At 40.4% G+C, this 19,934-nt stretch overlaps 1 protein-coding gene across 3 annotated transcripts in view; it reads left to right on the top strand.

The window, feature by feature from the left end:
- The window catches only part of CUNH11orf49 (chromosome unknown C11orf49 homolog), a 227,722-nt gene that overhangs the window by 33,604 nt on the left and 174,184 nt on the right, over nucleotides 1-19,934 (top strand). For 2 of the 3 annotated variants that reach the window (XM_008058838.2, XM_021712760.1), the window contains exon 2: nucleotides 14,405-14,507. The exons of the other annotated variant lie outside the window; for it this stretch is intronic. In XM_008058838.2, coding sequence (XP_008057029.1) covers nucleotides 14,405-14,507 — 103 coding nt within the window. The remainder of the gene's footprint in view (nucleotides 1-14,404; nucleotides 14,508-19,934) is intronic. 3 annotated transcript variants of the gene reach the window in all.

The raw sequence follows: 19,934 nt of genomic DNA, 5'->3' as shown, positions 1-19,934 counted from the left end.
CAGCTGGGCTCGGTGGCTCAGCCTGTAATCCCGCGCCTTGGGAGGCTGAGGTGAGTGGATTGCCTGAGCCCATGGGTTCGAGACCCGCCTGGGCAACTTGGTGAGACCTCATCTCTACAATAAATCAAAAAATTAGCTGGGTGTGGTAGCGCGCGCCTATAGTTCCAGCTACTTGGAAGGCTGAGGCGGAAGGATCGCCGGAGCCCAGCAGGTCGAGGCTGCGGTGGCCGGGAGTGGCCACTGCACTCCAGTCTGGGTGACAGAGTGAGATTCCAACTCAAAAAAAAAAAATCTACCTAAAATGGTGATTGTGAGGGTTAAATGAGACCGTGTAGATTGAGCACATAGTATAGTGCTTAGCACAAAGTAGGTAACCCTCCACCCCCACAAGTTTCTGAAATTTTCTGTATTTATTTTAAGGCCCTTATTGTATATAGTCATCCCTCAGTACACGCAGAAGATTGATATACCTTCCAAGTATACTAAAATCTGTGCATACTCAAGTTCTGCAGTTGACCCTGTGGAACCTGAGTCTACGAACAGTGGTCTTCCTTATACCTTTTTTTTATTTCCCAAGAATACTGTATTTTCGACCTGCTTTTAGTTGAAAAATTCCCACATTTAAGTGGACCTGCACAGTTCAAATCCATATTGTTCAAGGGTCAACTAACTGGATTTCACTTTGAAGGACTGATCCTCAGCCAGTCCATCTTCAGAGAGGTTCTCAACGTTGTGCACACTCAAGAAGACCATATCTCATTAAGTGGTTAGAGGCTCTTTCCCATGCAGATTTGCAAGCTGGGTGTGTAAAAATCACACATTACACTTGTTGCCTGGCAGCACGTGTCCCTGAGTGGTAGTACATGGCTTGCATTGTAATGGTATCAGTGCTGGGGCCAGCTGGCTGGACATGTACTGCCACATGGGCTAGGGACTCCATTCCTCAACAAAACAGCAGCCAGCACTAGGGTTAACAGAAAATGACAAACCAGGCATGGATGAGGGAGGCGCCAGCAGAGCAGCGGGATGTCCTTTGATTTGCTTCTGTTGTTTGCATGTCTTTCTTGTGATGTCTGTGAAATGTTCAGAATGACAAAGTTTTTAAAAGACCTGCTGACTCCGCCTGGAAAATGTGAAAAACCTCCCGTTTAGAGACCTATTATGTCCAGCTAGCCTGCATTTTCTATATCTTTTTCTTCATTTTTTATTAATGCAAACATTTGCATGAAGACAGAACCTTTGTTTCTTAAAGAGTTCATCTGCTCCTGCTGCTAACTGGCCCTGCCATGCAAGAGCACAACAGAACCTTTGTTACGCTTTCAGCAAAGCTGTTTATGAACGGTGGCTTACTGAGGACTGCTTCCTGTGCTGTGTGCTTCCATTTTGTCTAAAAAGCAAAAAAGAAAATAGTTCTTCGGAGTGAAAAGAATTTAGACTTTCTTTTATTCAAATCCTGGATGTCGAAATGAAAAGTAGTCCCCAAATTTGTGAGGAACTGGTAATTGCATCGAATGCATTTTCTTACTTTACCTTGAGCATAATGAGGCTCTTAGTAACAATAGAAGGAACAAGTGCCTTCTCATTGGAATAGAGAGAAGGAACAGTAAAAAGGCAACAGAAAGGGTGCTTGAGAATAGGACAAAAGTGGCTTCTGTAAGAACCCTAATATTGTAATAGAATGTGTTTGGGTACTTAGTGTTTCCCACCTGGGAGGCACAGTTCTGAAATGGTTGAGCTGAATAGAGAACAGCACCACAGTTTATAAATAGTGGGTACAGTTTATGCATTCATTCGGTAAATATTTGAGTGACTACTGTGTGGAAGACACTGAATGATCCTGAGTGTTAAAGGGGATAAAAGAGAAATGAATCATAGTACTTACTTATCTATCTTTAAGGACAGGACATCTAGCAAAGAAGATAACACATGCATAACCAAAATAACTCTGTATCAAAGTAGAAAGCGCCACTGGACCCACTTAAAGCAGGTGTTTAGGGAGTTCCAGGAAAGGAAAGATTGCTTCTGACTAGGAGAAAGTCAGGGAAAGCTTCATGAAGAGGTGGTATTTGAGTTGGGCTTGGCAGGAAAGGTAGGATTGGACATTGCAACATTCCTAAAAGTGATGAGTCATCAATTATGTTGGTCTAGTAAAACATACTCAAAGTATGTATATTTTTATAGGGTACTTTCGTGGTGTTTTACACCATTAATTTAGATGATATGTTAAGTGTTGGGATGAGTTTTCATAAACTAAATTGGGGCCTCTCTGTCTATTCTATGCTGTTCCAGTCATTTACCTCATATGTTTTTGTGAACTTTGGCCTAGACCTCTGGGTATCTATAAATATCTGCATTAGCATCCTTTACTTTCATAGCAAAAATAGAAACCCAAAGGGATCATTGAGCATTATTACAGCCATTTCCCATGAACAGTGTGTGGACACAGTTCTTAATGGGGAGTTGACACATGAGACTCTCATTTGAAACAGAATCCCCACCTGTGTATAGAGGCTGTGTCAACCAGAAGAGAAAGGAGAGGGAATTCTAAGCCCAAGAGTTTTTTGACTACCTTGAATTAGAATTGTTCTGTATCTTTTTGTCATTTGAAAAAATGAGATTCTGTATCTCAGTTGTTGTGAATGCCAGCTAATTTTTATGAAATATTTAGTGTACAATACCAAGTAAATGATAAACTATTACATTAATATCACTAATCTGTATAGTCATAGTTAAATTGCATATTACCAATTTAATAATCATCTGTAAATTTTTTGTTTTGTTTTGAGTTGGAGTCTCACTCTGTCGCCCAGGCTGGAATGCAGTGGGATGCTCATGGCCACCACAGCCTCGACCTGCTGGGCTCAGGCAGTCCTTCTGTCTCAGCCTTCCAAGTGGCTGGAATCATAGACACATGCCACCACGCCCAGCTAATTTTTTGATTTATTCTAGAGATGAGGTCTTGCCAAGTTGTCCAGACTGGTCTCGAACCCCTGGTCTCAGGCAATCCTCTTGCCTTGGCCTCCCAAAGTGCTGGAATTACAGGCTTGAGCCACCGTGCCCGGCCATAATCTGTAAATTTAGTGATAATCTGTACATTTATAGTTTGCTGCCAAAGGCTATATCTTTTTTATTTAGTTGAGGGTCTCGTTATGTTGCCCAGGCTGGACTTGAAGTCCTGAGCTCAAGGAATTCTTCCACCTCAGCTTCCTGAGTAGCTGGGACTACAGGTACATGCCACCAGGCCCTGCTAAAGGATATAGCTTTTGCTGACTATATAACAGTTAATTTTCATCCTGTAATTTTACTACTTTCTTGTTTGATTTAACATTATGAGTGGCACACAGTTTACTCTGTGTTTGTCAGTTTACCGAAGTTTTCTCTTAACTCATGGTGCTTTGTTGGAAAATAGTTTTGTGAATGTTTATGGAGTTGATTTGATAACTATACTGCTGTATGAGTAACTATTTTTGCAAAGTTATTGTCATGACAATTATTACTTGGGTTCTTCATATATCCCTTAGATTGTAACTATGGGAATCTTAAATGCTACTTTAGAATTCTCTGGTGTTCAAGAAGTACATTTTGTTATGGTCAGTGAGCTGAGTGCTTTTTAAGTTTAAACCTCTGTGAAAGTTTCCTTAAAAAAAGGATTATGTAGTTTCTGGCACTTGAAATTGCAGGACTTCAATTTACTAATTCTGTCTTAGGAGTTTTAGGCTGGAAATACTAAGGCAATAGGATTTAAGCACTTACCCTTAATTGACATCCCAAAAATATTTTTAAAAATCACAAGTTTTAGGAAGAAAAAGGGAAGAGGGGAGGATTAATGGTTGACCAGAGACTGTTTGAATGTCAAGGCACTCAGCTTTGCACAGCTATTAACTGGTACAATACCTCTTTTGACTGAGGGAAGTAGACTTTAGTTTTTCATCCTCTACTTTACATAAAGACCTTTAGTCACCTCTTGTTTTCTGGTTGTCATAGGTGATGTTAGCATACGTGTAATGCTTTGTTTGCCTCTGGTGTATCTTTGAGTATTTGAGTTTGACTAGCTGTATAGTAGCGCTTTGGTGGTTTGGATACATAGATGCAATATATTACTATTAATGTAAAAGATCTTTCCTTAATTTTCAAATTTATTCTCAGAAAATTCCATTTGCTATATGTCAAACTGCATAGCTTTTTTTTTTTTTGAGTTGGAATCTCACTCCGTTGCTCAGGCTGGAGTGCAGTGGCATGCTCCCAGCCACCGCAGCCTGGACTTGCTGGGCTCCGACTATCCTTCCGCTTCAGCCTTCCAAGTGGCTAGAACTACAGGTGTGCACTACCACACCTGACTAATTTTTGATTTATTGTAGAGATGAGATCTTGCCAAGTTGCCCGGGCGGGTCTCGAACCTGCAGGCTCAGGGCTCCCAAAGTGCTGGGATTAAAAGGTGGCAATATCATGCAGAGTAGACCAAGGGCTCTTTAAAGGTGGCAATATCATGCAGAGTAGACCAAGGGCTTAGGTTCAAAGCCTTGTCTCTGCTGCTTACCAGCCCTTTAATCTAGGTAAATTACATTTCTTTCTTTCTTTTTTTTTTTTGAGTTGGAGTTTCACTCTGTCACCCAGACTGGAGTGCAGTGGCTGCTCCCGGCCACCACAGCCTTGACCTGCTGGGCTCCAGCGATTCTTCTGCCTCAGCCTTCCAAGTAGCTGGAACTACAGGCGCGCGCTACCACGCCCGGCTCATTTTGATTTATTATAGAGATGAGGTCTCGCCAAGTTGCCCAGGCGGGTCTCGAACCCGTGGGCTCAGGCAGTCCACTCACCTCAGCCTCCCAAAGGCGCGGGATTATAGGCTGAGCCACCGAGCCCGGCAGTAAATTACATTTCTTAGTCTTCATTTTTTTCCATCTATAAATGGGGTTAAAATAAAAATACCCAATTCATAGGATTGTTGTGGCAAATGAATTAATACTCGTAAAATATTTAGAATGGTGTCTTGCACATAAAGCTTAGTGTTGGCTAAAATTAGTATAGTATTTATTTAACTAGCATTAAGTAAACTTTGTAATGATCATGAACTGTTAAAGGAGGGAAACCTCCTGCATTTATATCGAATATATATCTCAGGATATTGATCTACAAGGAATGATTTATTTACATATTTTTTCTCCTGGGGCCCCAAAGTTAAACTTGACAGGTAGCTATTTTATATTGAGAACCCATTAGTTTTTAGAGAGGCCTGATTTTTTACCTAATTTTACTTTATTTTTCTCTACTACAAGTTAAAAAAATTTTTTTTGTATTGTACTCACTATGTTAATCATGAAACCGTGATTTTGGTAAGGGACACAATTAGCCTAAACTAAACTTCATACCAGAAGAAAATATAGGGTAATATTTGGTTTATACACTTGGAATGGAGAAGGCCTTTTTATAGGGCACAAGGCACACTGAAGAAAGCCACAGATAAGTACTTTTGACTGTATCAACATTTGGAACACCTATACAATGAAACATACCACCAGCAAATAAAAAGAAAAGCCAAAAGGTAGATGTATATATTTGCGACATATTAGAATTAGAAAAATCTATGAATTGAAAAGAAGAAAAAAAGGCAACCAAAGGGATATTGGCAAAGAATAAGAAATACAAATAAACATGAAAATGTGCTTAACTTTATTTGTAATCAAGAAAGCTAAAATGAAAACAACAGAGAGAAGTTATTTTATAACTATTAAATTGGAAAAATTACAAAATCTTGAACCAAGGATAGTGAAAACAAACACTCGTGACTGGTAGGAGTATAAATTAGAATAACTACTTTATAAAAGCAATTGTCTATATCTAGTAAACTTGAAGATAAGTGCCTCCTATGAAATGCCAATTCCATTTTGAGGTATCTACTTTAGAAAAAAACTCTTATACATATGCACAGGGAAACGTGCAAAATTGTTCAATACAGCATAGTTTGTTATAGTGAAAACGTGAAAACAATCTAACTATCAATAGGGAAATATTTACCATTGGGAACTATCAAAAGGGTAAATTGGTTTATATTATTTTGTAAAATATTTCCAAGACTAGGTATGGTGGTCATGTCTATAATCCCAGCATTTAGTGAGGCTGAGGCAGGAGGCTCATTTGAGGCCAAAAGTTCCAGACCATCCTAGGCCACATAGGGAGACCATGACGCTACAAAAAACCTAAAAAATTAGCTGGGTGTCATGGATTGGGCCTGCAGTCTTAACTACTTGGGAGGTTGAGGCAGGAAGATTGCTTGAGCCAAGAATTTGAGGGCAGTGAGCTATGATCGTGCTAGGGCACTGCAACGTGGGTGACAAAGAGAGAGACTGTCTCAAATCAAACAAACAAAACCCCAAACTCCAAACTCCAGATATTATTGAGTGAAAAAAAACCAAGGTGCAGAAAAGTATGTCTTTTACTTAGGAACAAGTGAGACTTAAAATGAACTCACAAACTGTATTTCTATGTTTATAAAGGTATGTATCCCAAACTAATAATTGTTGTTTTCTTGTTTTGTTTTGATGAGTTGGAGTCTCACTCCGTCTCCCAGGCTGGACTGCAGTGGCACACTCATGGCCACCCCAGCATCAACCTTTAGGGCTCTGGTGATCCTTCTGCCTCAGCCTTCCAAGTAACTGGAACCACAGGTGCCCACTACCATGCCTGGCTAATTTTTGATTTATTGTAGAGAAGAGGTCTTGCCAAGTTGCCTGGGCTGGTCTCGAACCCGCAAGCTCAGGCAGTCCACTTACCTTGGCCTCCCAAAGTGCTGGGATTACAGGCTGAGCCACCGAGCCTGGCTGATAATTGTTGTTTTCTGTGGGAACTGGGATTGGTCTTCAGCTTTTTCTGTATCATTTGAATCATTAAAAATAATTACATGAGGCTGGATGTGGTGGCTCATGCCTGTAATCCCAGCAATTTGGGAGGCGGAGGTGAGAGAATTGCCTGATCCCAGGAGTTCCAGACCAATCTGGGCAACGTGGTGAGACCTTGTCTCTACAATAAATCAATAAATTAGCCAGGAATGGTGGTACACACCTATAGTCCCAGATACTTGGAAGGCTGAAGTGGAAGGATCACTGGAGCCCAGCAGGTTGAGGCTGTGGTGGCCGTGAGTGTGCCACTGCACTCTAGCCTGGGTGACAGAGTGAAATTCCGACTCCTCAAAAAAAAAAAAAATGATGATAATAATTACGTGTATAATTAGAAATAAACTTTTTAAAATTTAAAGATCATGCCAATACTTTTTCTGATTTACCAATTTAAGCTTATTTTCTAGTGTTAACAGTGAAGAACTAGCACTTTCTAGATAACACAGTGTAAGATGGGATGCATTGAAGATTTTGAATTTTTCTTGTTTTGCTTTCACTTTTGGTTTTGAGAGGTAATGGGGTAAAATGGGAGGACATGGACTTCAGAGTCAAATATAAGTTTGAATCCTAGCTCAGTCATTCATTTAGACTTTGGGCAATTTCCTTAACCTCCCACATGAGTTACATGTGAAAGAAGTCGGGCGCCAGTAATGACTCCACACCCGGCCAGGACCAAGAGATTTATTAAAAGGGGCTGTTACAGAGGGGATCTGTAACGGGAAAAAAGAAAAAGAGAGCAAGAAAGAGAGAGTAAGAGAGAGAGAGGAAGTGGGAGAGAGGCAGGGAGAGAGCTGCAGAGAGGGAGAGAGGGAGAGAGAGAGAAAGAGAGACCGAGAGAGAGAGTTGTCGGGAGAGGGCTGTATTTATCAGCCTGACAGGGGCCTGAAGGGGCCGTGCTATGTTCCTATTGGAGGAGCTGCATGGGAGTAGGGTGGGGCCAACGCCGTGTTATAGTCCTATTGGACGCATAACAAAGCTGGCTACGGATTGGAGGCTTGCAGGTTTGAAATTCGCACACGGGAAGGTTTGAAATTCGCTCCCACAGGGAATTGTGTTTACAGAAGCCGGGACCTAGGGCCTTTGTTGTCTGGTGTGTCGGCGCCATTTTGGGAACCACCCCTCTGGTCACTTCCTGCACCCTGCAACATGTGCCAGTTTTCCTCATTTCCCCTTCCCAAGGGAAATTGGTCTAGTGTGGTCTAAGATCAAAGATGGTCTTACGTGAATGATGAAATGTTTCACCAGAATATGCTATATTCTTGAACCAAGACATACCAGTAAAGATGGAGGATGTAATTAATTTATTTTATTTTATTTTATTTTTAATTTAATTTTATTTTTTTGAGTTGGAGTCTCACTCTGTCACCCAGACTGGAGTGCAGTGGCTGCTCCCAGCCCCCGCAGCCTCGACCTGCTGGGCTCCGGCGATCCTGCCGCCTCAGCCTTCCAAGTAGCTGGAACTACAGGTACGCGCTACCACGCCCGGCTCATTTTTGATTTATTGTAGAGATGAGTTCTCGCCAAGTTGCACGGGATTACAGTCTGAGCCACCGAGTCCGGCTAAGTAATTAATTTTAAAGGTCAATTAACTTTTTGAACCATTAAGCTACCTCACAAGATCAAATGCCAGATTATGTTAGTGATTTTTTTTTTTTTTTTTTTTTGAGTTGGAGTTTCACTGTTACCCAGATGGAGTGCAGTGGCTGGCTCCTGGCCACCGCAGCTTCTACCTGCTGGGCTCTGGTGATCCTTCCGCCTCAGCCTTCCAGGTAGCCGAAACTACAGCTGCGCGCTACCACACCTGGCTAATCTTTTTGATTTTATTGTAAAGATGAGGTCTCGCCAAGTGGCCCAGGCGGGTCTCGAACCCACGGGCTCAGGTAATCCACTCACCTCAGCCTCCTAAAGCTCTGGGAGCTTTATACTGAGCCTGGTTTAACGTTAGTGATTTATAAATGATATTGAACTTGAAACTTCTAAGCAATTTACTTGACAGGTTGCTGTCAAGGTTAACAGGCTTGCTGTTTATGTCTTAGGGAACATTTTAATTTAGCTCAACAAACATTTATTTTTGACATCCAGCATGTGAATCTCAAAGGGCCTTGAAGATCAAAATATATCTCAAAAGGACTCTGATAAGGGAGGAAAAAGTCAGACTTAAAGCCAAGTATATGTATATTCTGTTTTTCACTTACTCTACTATTGACCTTGTGTATATCTATTAATATAATATATAGTAATACATAGGACTTTTCCCAGTGAGACTTGTTTATTCTAGTATTGGGACTCTGTATTAATAATCATTGTAAAAATAAGAGTGGCCTACCTAATATTGTGGTGAAAATTCCAGACCCCTCAAGCAGAAATTTCTAAATAGGATTCCTTATCACTTAATTGTGAAGTAAAAAGCTAACACTTTGATGATACTTATGCTTGGGAAGAGAATAAAAAGAAATAGTTTTGGACTCTCCCCATATAAATTATGGCCTCCTGAGTAATTAGCTGTTAATAAGTGAATACTTCCCACAAGTTTAAAGGCTGAAATGGTTATATGATTATGTATATTATTATAGGTGTAGAGTTTTATATAGCCCAGGAATCCTTAAAGATAATCTGTACACATTCTTGGTTGGATGAGCAGAACTTTAAATAAACGGTAAGAAATATTAGGTGGCTAATATTTATTGGGCACTTATTATATGCCAAGCATTATGCCTAAGATTATTACATAGATTATTTTATTTAATCCTTATCACAATCTTCTGTGGTAGATACTGGTATTGCCCCAACTTTACAAAAAAGGGCAGAGAGATTAGGTAACTTGCATAAAGTTACACAGTAAATAAATGCCAGAGCTAGAAATCAAATCTAGATTGGCCTGGCTCAAGATCCCATGTTTTTAACCATTGCAGTGAATTGCTATGCTGCTTCCATCTATAGAGTCAGTATGTAGCAATAGTAATATAATCATTAATATGTTACCTTTCATATATATTGAATGTTTTCTAGAGAAGTAGTTTGCTATCGGAAATATCATTCTCATATCCAATTTATAGCAGGAGTGACAGTAATATCAAGAGATTATGTGATCAGCATGGGGTGAATCAACAGAACCAAGAGTTTCTGATCCACAATTACCTTCACTTGCTAGGTTCATACAAGCATCATATGGTGTTTACCTATGTTTCTCTTAGATTTTTCATTATAGCATGATGAAGTTATAAATGTTTGCCTCAGACTATGATGCTATCTAAACAAGACATGGAAGATGGATCATTAGTGTGGATTTTTGGACAATAGAGCCTTATCGGTTGGTACATGTTAGAAAACTTTTTTTTTTTTTTAGTTGGAGTCTCACTCTGTCTCCCAGGCTGCAGTGCAGTGGCACACTCACAGCTACTGCAGCTTTAACCTGAAGGGCTTAGGTGATCCTTCTGCCTCAGCCTTCCAAGTAGCTGAAACCACAGGTGCATGCCACCAAGCCTGGCTGATTTTTTTTTTTATTTATTGTCATGATGAGGTCTCACCAAGTTGTCTTGAACTGCTGGGCTCAGGCAATCCTCTTGCCTCCCCCTTCCAAAGTGCTGGGCCCATGTTAGAAAACTTGATCCCGATTTTGTTGTACAAGTCACAGTGAAGCTGAAAAGGAAAAGCCAGTCTTAAATGCTTTTCCTCTGCCAAAAGGGCAGCTAAAGCGCCCAGATATCTTTGCCCTCCAGGGATGCAGGTGTGCTGTTTTTATTCTTTAATCATTCACATAAATTAAAGCCTATTCCTTTACATTTAAAAAATAATATAAAACGACACTCTCCATGTTTTATTGCCAGACAAGAGCTTTGAACTTCTGTCTCATTGAAGTTTGATAAACTGTGAGGGTTTTCCAGGGTTGGGTGGTACACTTAACCACACAGGGAACATTGGACTGATAAGAGCTGCAGGTGAAGGAAACCACCAAGGAGCAGCAATTAGAGAGAGCTTCAACTTGGCTGTTGGCTAGTGTTAAATTCTCACAGGGAGGAACTTTTCCCTGCCTCTGCCAGCTTCTTCACCCACAGATAAACAGCACCAGGACTTTCTATTTCCACTTTGTGAACTAGGAATGGGTGGGGTAGTTCTTTGTAAAAATCTTTGAAATTTGGAACAAGTTCTAACTTCACACGAATGCTGATTGGTATGCAGGTGGGGACAGGACAGACACACACACACACACACACACACACACACACACACACACACACACACACACACACACACACACACAAATTCTCATGCACACAGATGGACGACATCTCTCAGGTGATTTTACTGCCAGCATACATTCATGCTTTTATATTCTGTGTAAAGTAAAGATAATTTTTACTTCCATAAATGATTATAAAGTGTTGGTGAGGAGACAATGTGTTAAGACATTGATTCTTGGTGTCAAACAAACCTTGGCTCAATTTTGACTTCTCTTCCTACTAGCTCTAAAATCTTGAGCAAATTAATTATATGAGTCTCAGTTCTCCCATTTGTAAAAATAAAAGTGTAAGAATAACTATCATAGGATTGTTGTGAGGACTAAATAAAATAATGCATGTTAAATAAGTCGCATGGTATAGCATCTGGCCGATTGTTTAATAAATTGCACAAGTGCTCAAAAAGAGTGGCTGTTATTATTTGTAACTGTCAGATTGGCAGACAAATGTTAAACATGAAGGTCCTATATTTTTCTTTCTTTTCTTTTTTATATTTTTGATGCAAAGTCTGTTTGCCAGAAAATTTCTCCTTTTTTTTCTTGGAGGTCAAAAGTATTTGATTCTTACTGCTTTGAAACACATTTCTCCTGTAAAGGGCTTTCACATTAACTTTTAGTCCCTGGAGCTAGGGAGGAGAAGCAGCAGGATTTGCTTCTAAGTAGAGTTCTTTCATTTCTACCATCAAAAAGAAAAAAATCCTGTACTAGTCTTAGGTAGCGCTAAGTCATAAAAGGCCATATAGCCCAAGGAAGAAATCTTTTTGTAAGATCAGGATAAGCCGGTAGAAGAAAGGAAGGAGAATACAGAGGTGAAAATATAGAAGATTTTAATGTTAGCCTGGTCATTTTAGCCTCTCTATTTAATATATACTTAGTTATAATGACAATATTTTGAAAGTGATTAATGCCAGAAATTGGCATGTATTTTCTCACAGCTTCACTTTCCATTTTGGCCTTTTCTTTAAAAAAGAGTTTTCTAGCTGGATGAACTACTGAGTTGATGAAGCACTGATTTTGTTTTCCTGTCTTTTTTGGGGGAGGTGAGGGTTTACACTGGTTGATAGTTGCTAGCTTTGGGAAGCACTCATTTCAATAAGAATAAGTCATGGAATGTAAACATGTCATCCATCTGGACATAATACTGTTGGGAATGCGGTGAAACTTTGGTCACCATGGTCACTGTAGTCAAATGAAGACTCTCTTGAGTTCAGGTTGATAGAAAAACTTACTTGTTTTTTGAGTTTCGCTAGACTACCAGGACTTCAGGAATAGTTTTTTGAGCCAGGGTCTTACTCTGTCACTCAAGCTGAGTGCAGCAGAACGATCCTAGCTCACTGCAACCTCGAATTCCTGGGCTCAGGTGCTTCTCTGCCTCAGTTTTCTGATTAGCTGGGACTACAGGTGCTACCACCATGCCCAACTAATTTTTAAATATTTTTGAAGAGACAAGGTCTTGCTATGTTGCCCAAGCTGGACTCGAATTCCTGGCCTCAAGCAATCCTCTCACCTAGGCCTCCCAAACTGTTGGGATTATAAGTATGAGCCACCACACTTGACCAGGAATAATTTTTTGAACCACCCATTTTTTTTTTTTTAATTGAAGTCTCACTGCCCAGGCTGGAGGGCAGTGGTATGCTCCCGTCATCTCAGCCTTGACCTGCTGGGCTCCGGCGATCCTTCCGCCTCAGCCTTCCAAGTAGCCGGAACTACAGGTGTGCGCTACTATGCCCGGCTAATTTTTGATTTATTGAGAGATGAGGTCTCGCCAAGTTGCCCAGATGGGTCTTGAACCCACGGGCTCAGGCAATCCACTCACCTCAGCCTCCCAAAGTGCTGGGATTATAGACTGAGCCACCGAGCCCAGCCTTGAACCACCTATTTTTATAAATTTTAGGTAATTCCTCCATATTTTTTTTTGAGGAATGAAACTGTGAAAGAGGTCCAAGTCTACCTTGGCAGCAACTTTGTGGAAGTGCTTTTTGGCAAGATATTCATTACTTTGGAGTTTTTTGTCCTCACTGCTCCAGAAGGAAGTATTTTTCTGAATTTTTTGGTAAACTTCAGAGTACATAAGAAACACCAAAGGTACTTGTAAAAATTACTGGACTCTAGTAAGAAAGTTAGGTTCACTAAGTCTGGAATAGTGCCCAACCATAAATTTGTATTTTAAACGGCATCCCAGGCAATTCAGATCAAGAAGTTGATTGATCATACTCTGAGAAACAGAGTTAAATTATATTGCTTTACACACTTGATAAAGAAGAAAGCAAGTGCAGATTAAGTAACTATCTAAGATTAAGCTCCAAAGACAGAGTCATGGCCAGGCATGGTGGCTCACGCTTGTAATCTCAGCATTTAGGGAGGCTGAAGCAAGAGAACTGCTTGACCCCAGGAGTTCGAGTCCAGCTTGAGCAACACAGCAAGATCTTGTCTCTTCAAAAAAATTTAAGAATTAGCTGGGCATGGTGGTAGCACCTGTAGTCCCTGCTACTTGGGAGGCTGAGGCAGGGTCACCTGAACCCAGGAGGTCGAGGTTGCAGTAAGCAGTGATTAAGCTACTGAACTACAGCCTGGGTGACAGAATGAGACCCCAAGTAAAAATAAAATTAAAAACTTTAAAAAAAGAGCCATGATTCAAATTCAAACCCAGGTCTGTCTGACTCTAATACTCACCCTTTTTATTACAAGCCCATGATTCGTATATTTCCCCATCACAACAAATGCAGAACACGTCAATAAACTGAGCCACACAGATTTCATGGTCTTGTTATTTACAAAGGTTGACAACTTACATATGCACCAGTACTAAAATTTTCATGGTCCTTAAACTTTTCCAGTGACTTTAAAAAAGAATTAAATGGAGTTTTCTTTACGATCAGACAATCCATGCTTCAGGCATGGAATTGCTAGTTCCCTGGGATAAGTTTCTGAGATATGAGAACTGGAAGGAGTTGGAAGGTCATGGAAAGAAAAGAACTTCCAAGTGTATCTGCTAAATGGTGCTAAGTCTCCTCTCCAATCTACCCTTGTCACTGAAATGAAGAATGAAGGCTTGATGCTCACACTAGCAGCCAACCAGTCAGATGGCAGTGGGCCATGTTCTATACCATCTCCCATTCTACCTCTGAGACCATAGCTCCTTGGGGCCAACAAGTTTGCTTTGCCTGTTTTAGTTCACTCAGTTGGGCAGAGCCAGCACCTTGATTGACTTACATGGCCTCCTACTGGGAGAACTTTTCTTTTTTTTATTTCTCTGTTTCTTTCTTTCTGTTTGTAGCTCAGCGACATGTCCTTACCTACATGGAGGATGCCGTGTACCAGCTGCTGGAGAACAGGGAGGATATTAGCCAATATGGCATTGCCAGGTTCTTCGCTGAATAGTAAGTACATGAATGCTTTACTAATAGGGCAGACCCAGTGGAGGCGCTTGGAAGCAGCAGTGTACATGAAGAACAGAACAGGACAATGCTGAGTTCATAGTGGCAAAGAGTGCTTAGTTTTAGAGGGTGACTTCGGTGCAGCTGGTTTTGTCTAGTGATATGTCTCGTGAATGACCATGACTACAGTAGTTTAACAATTGTGTGTTAGATCTCTTTCTTTGGGTCTCCCTTATAATATTTAACTTTATCTTTTATTCCAAATATTCACTCTGATTTCCTGAAGTTGGTGATCGCTTAGCCTGTGTGTTTGTCTCATGGAATTGTTTAGTATGATGTTTTTCTGCAGTTTTCCTTCTATAGGCTGTTGTGTCAGTCACTTAATGATTTAAGAGTATTTATAGGGGGAGGTATCTTTCATAGATTGTATTTTTGAAAGATCATGCCTTTTTATAAAGTATGTTTGGGGTATGTAAAAGTCAAAATGATTACTACTTTTTGAAGAACTGTTTTTAGGCTGAATGAAATAATCACTTTAAAACACATTAACTTTCATAAAAGGATGTCCTAAAGAAATGTAAAACATCGTTTTTATTACCAGTATGCCATCACATATTTATATAATCATTTGGATTCTCTTTCCCTTTTTTCCTGGTTTATTAGGAACATTCTAAGAAAGGAAGAGAAATCTCTTACAGGCTTCCATCTAAGTGAATCATGAATGCAAGTCCATCTTCCTTGAACATAGATTTATTTTCCTTTCTGTTTTCCAGAGGCTCCTAGGAGGTCAGATCGCTATTCTAATGCCCTAAACTTGTGTTCTTGGTAGAGGAATACCTGACTCTCCCTAGCTCTTTTGCTGAACTAGAGTTCTTATAAATAAAATCTAGATTTTTTTTTTATGGATGGGGAATTTTAAGTTCCTTGGAAAAACAAACTTTCTGGGAGGAGACTTGGTCCTTTCTCCCATTCTTATAAAGGAGAATGAAGGGGAGAAAGGAATCTTACTTGTTCTCATGGTATGGGCTGAAGCAAATGAGGTGGACTGAGAATAAAGACTGAGATTGAATAGCTGTGCTTGCTTTTACAGAACTGACAAGACTGGGGGTCAAGTTTCTAGGCCATTTAACCTGTACCAGCACTCTGGAGGCTCCTTGCCAAGTGAAATATGACTCTTCTGGGCGTAAAGCTTCTTCCTGGCTCTTTTCATTTTACTACCCATTCCCCTTCCACCAAATCTCCTTTATATGTCTTTTCCCTGCTCTACAGATTCCTTGAAGGTAGAAATCATTTCTTCATCTTTGTATTTCTAGTACTTGGCATGATGTTTCACATATCATATATGTTAGGTAAATATTTGTTGAATCTACAGCTGTATCTATGTTTTAAGTTATTGCATGCTATCTATTTCTATTGTTTATTTTTGAGTTGAAGTCTCACTCTGTCACCCAGGCCAGAGGGCAGTGGTACAATCATGTGTCATCACAGCCTCAACCTCCTGGGCTCAGGCAATCCTCCTGCCTCAGCCTCCCAAGTAGCTGAGACTAAAACACATTTCATCATGTCCAATTGGTTTGTTTTTTTTTTTTTTTTGGGCAGGTCTCACTATGTTGCCCGGGTTGGTCTTGAACTCCTGGGCTCAAGCAGTCCTCCCACATCAGCCTCCAAAAGTGTTAGAATTACAAGCATGAGCCACCACACCCAGCTGTTATCTACTCTTATTCTTGATCTTGTTATAATGAGGATGATTTTTCCCCCCCACTCTTCATTGACTCTTTCTGGTAAAGCTCTATATTCTGCCATTTAAGAAGCAGTATACCATGCGTCTAGCACTCCAAAAATGAACCCCACTGGTCTATGTAACTGATACTGAACTCTAGTGAACCAGTAGAAAGCCTTATAACTGTTTCAGAATGCTGTTCCAATATACTGTTGAAAAAAATCTTAAGATTTTTTCCATGGTGTTGGTAGAAATCTGGTCCAAGTGAGCTGTTTCTTGGCCCCAGGAAACTAAAAATTACATAATGGATGTGAGTGGCACATACCTGATAGTTCTATATCTCTAAGACACCAGATTGGCCTGAGTTAAATTGTTATCTCTATTTTGTAGATGAGAAAATTTAGGCAAGGTGGGGTAAAATAGGCCAGGCACTGTGGCCCATGCCTATAATCCCAGCACTTTGGGAGGCCAAGATGAGAGGATTGCTTGACCCAGAAGTTCGAGACCAGCCCGGTCAATTTGGCAAGACCTCATCTCTATAATAAGTCAAGAAAATTTAGCCGGGCATAGTGGCACATGCCTATAGTTCCAGCTGCTTGGAAGGCCGAGGCAGAAGGTTTGTCTAAGCCTGGCACATTGAGGCTGTGGTGACCCTGAACATGCCACTGCACTCTAGCCTGCATGACAGAATGAGACTCTGACTCAAAAAAAAAAAAAAAAGGAAAAAAAGAAAGGTTAAAATAGCTCTTCAAGTTCATAAGCCAAGTGACAGGGTTAGGAATCAAGCCTCATTTTAAGTATTATAAAGGCCACTGTTCTCTACTGCCTCCAAGTCACTTTATTGACTGATGTTGCAAGAGGCCTTGCCAGATAATATTTTGAGGTCTCTTCTAGCTATAATTTCTACAATTTTTGGTTTTTCGCTTCTGAACTATACTCCACAAAGTTATCATATAGCCTTGTCTATGTGACCTAAGTTCATTGCCATTTAAATGTTAAGTAATGGCTTTTTGGGGGATACAATTGGAGCTCGCTCTAAATAGAAGGAAGCATGATTTTTTTTTTTTTTTTTTTTTGAGTTGGAGTCTCACTTTGTTGCCCAGACTGGAGTACAGTGACATACTTGTGCCCAGCTAATTTTTTAAATTTATTGTAGTGTCGAGATCTCACCAAGTTCTTGAACCTGCAAGCTCTGGCAATTCTCTCGCCTCGGCCTCCCAAAGTGCTGGGATTACAGGCTTGAGTCACTGTGCCTGGCCAGGAAGCATGATTTTAAAAAAATATGTTAACTGGCCAGGCAGTGGTGGTTCACTCCTGGAATTCCAGCACTTTGGGAGACTGAGGCAGGAGGCAGGGGCATTGCTTGAGGCAAGGAATTTGAGACCAGTCTGGGCAACATAGACTTCATTTTTACATAAATAAATGAATCAGGTGTGGTGGCATGCACCTATAGGCCCACCTACTCAGGAGGCTGAGTCAGGAGGATCCCTTGAGCCTAAGGAGCTTGAGGCTGCAGTGAGGTATGATCATACCACTGCACTCCAGCCAATGTTAAGTTAACTACACATTTCCATCTTACAGTTTCAAGTTCACAATTTGAGATTTTCAAGCCGGGCTCGGTGGCTCAGCCTGTAATCCCAGCACTTTGGGAGCTGAGGTGAGTGGATTGCCTGAGCCCGTGGGTTCGAGACCCACCTGGGCAACTTGGTGAGACCTCATCTCTACAATAAATCAAAAAATTAGCTGGGCGTGATAGCGTGTGCCTGTAGTTCCAGCTACTTGAAGGCGGAGGCGGAAGGATCGCCGGAGCCCAGCAGGTCGAGGCTGTGGTGGCTGGGAGCAGCCACTGCCCTCCAGTCTGGGTGACAGAGTGAGACTCCAACTCAAAAAAAAAAAAGAGATTTTCATACATTTAATGATGAACGATTTACCTTAAACTAATGAGAAAAGTATTCTTTGAGATTTTGGGGGGAAGGCTTCTCTTATGATTTTCTTCTCTGTGTTTGCTTGCCCTCTTAACTGTGCTGTCATCCTTTGGTTGTTGGTGTTTTCAAACAAGTCCATAATTGTTCCAGCAAATCTGGATGAACTGTAAAACACAAGTGGCTGAGCTGTACTGTGTGTATGTATGCAAGACACCGTGAGCTCTATAGATCATATTTCTCTGGACACTCTTGAAAGAAGGATACTAAATCCCAGAGGATTTTCTTTTATGTTGTATGCAGCGTCTGCCTCTCAGTGTTGTCCTTCAACCGGTAGATGGTAAAAGAAATTAATGTTTAGAGGTGCTACTCTAAGAATAGACCAAGTGTCAGCACCGGGTCAGGGCCTCTGAAGAAGTACATCCAAGAAAATGAGGCTAGAGTAGCTGTAACTTAGAAACCGCAGTAGTGTGTTTCCAGATTCTTGTGGTAAAGATAAAATGAAAAATGTGGCTTTTTAAGACATTGGAAAATAATGATGAGAGAAAAACAGGCTGAAATCTGAGAATTCCTATCAGAATTGGGAACCATTCTTCACAGGCAAAATTGATAGTTACAACACTGTGGCATCAGGGAGCTTGACTTCCACATACTAATATAGAAAAGAATAATAGTTTGTGGTTTTGGTTGGTGGGCCCATGAGGGCTCTTTCTTGTGACCAAGTGTCTTGTTGGTTTTTTTTTTAATCCCTATTTTAGTTTCTTGGAGTTTTTCTGATGACTGTTTTGGTTGCAAGGAAAAGAAGTACACAGATTACCTTCATTGATGGGGGTTTATATTAAGGAAACATGAGAACTTAAGGCAGCATCCGTTTATGAATTCATTCATTCAACCACTTTTTAAATTTCCTCTCTCTAATATCAGTAATTATTTCTGAGCACCTACTCTGTGCCTATATGTACTAGGCAATGGGAATATAGCAGTAAACAAGACAAAGGAGGTACTTACCCTCATGGACCTCGTGTTTCCATGTGGGAGATAGTCAATAAACAAGCACACTGATGAGGAGGAGGATAGCTAATAGTTAATAAACACTTGTCATGTGCTAGGCACTGTTCTAAGCATATAATATGTATTATTTAATCCTCACAGTACTCTGAGGCAGGATATTAGTATTATGTTCTTTTTACTCATTGGAAAATTCAGGTACATAACATAAAAGTAACATTCTGGTTTTTTTTTTTTTAAATCAATATTTTTTATTATGATATTGTGGGTACAGTTAAGGGTTAGGTATATAAATATGCTTTGTTCAGGCACCCTTGCTGATAAGAGGTGTCTCCCCATTCCGAGACAGATATTTACTACCATTAATCCCATCTCTTGTTCCCCCCCCATAATTTCCCACCACTGTCAGTCATTTTCTTATGGTAATACGTTGAATGATCAAGGTCCACTATATGAGTGAGAACATGTGATACTCAGATCTTTGTTTCCATGAGAGGTCACTCAGTATTATAGACTCTAGTTCCATCCAGGTTGCTGCGAAATGAATGATTTTGTTCTTTTTTATGACTGCGTAGTATTCCATCATGTATATGTACCACATTTTTTAATCCAGTCCTCTTTTGATGGACAGCATGGTTGCTTCCAGGTTCTTGCTATTGTGAACAATACTGCGATAAACATAGGTATCTTTTTTATAGAGTGATTTGAGTTCTTCAGGGTATATTCCCAGTAGGGGATTGTGGGGTCATATGGGAGGTTGATATTTAGAGCTTTTAGGAA

Source organism: Carlito syrichta, unplaced genomic scaffold (genome assembly GCF_000164805.1).
Source record: "Carlito syrichta isolate Samal-C Ts95f unplaced genomic scaffold, Tarsius_syrichta-2.0.1 Scaffold303640, whole genome shotgun sequence".
In the NCBI taxonomy this organism is placed as follows: domain Eukaryota; kingdom Metazoa; phylum Chordata; class Mammalia; order Primates; family Tarsiidae; genus Carlito; species Carlito syrichta.
The sequence above is the reverse complement of the archived record's forward strand: the minus strand, read 5'-3'. Positions and strand labels throughout refer to the sequence as shown.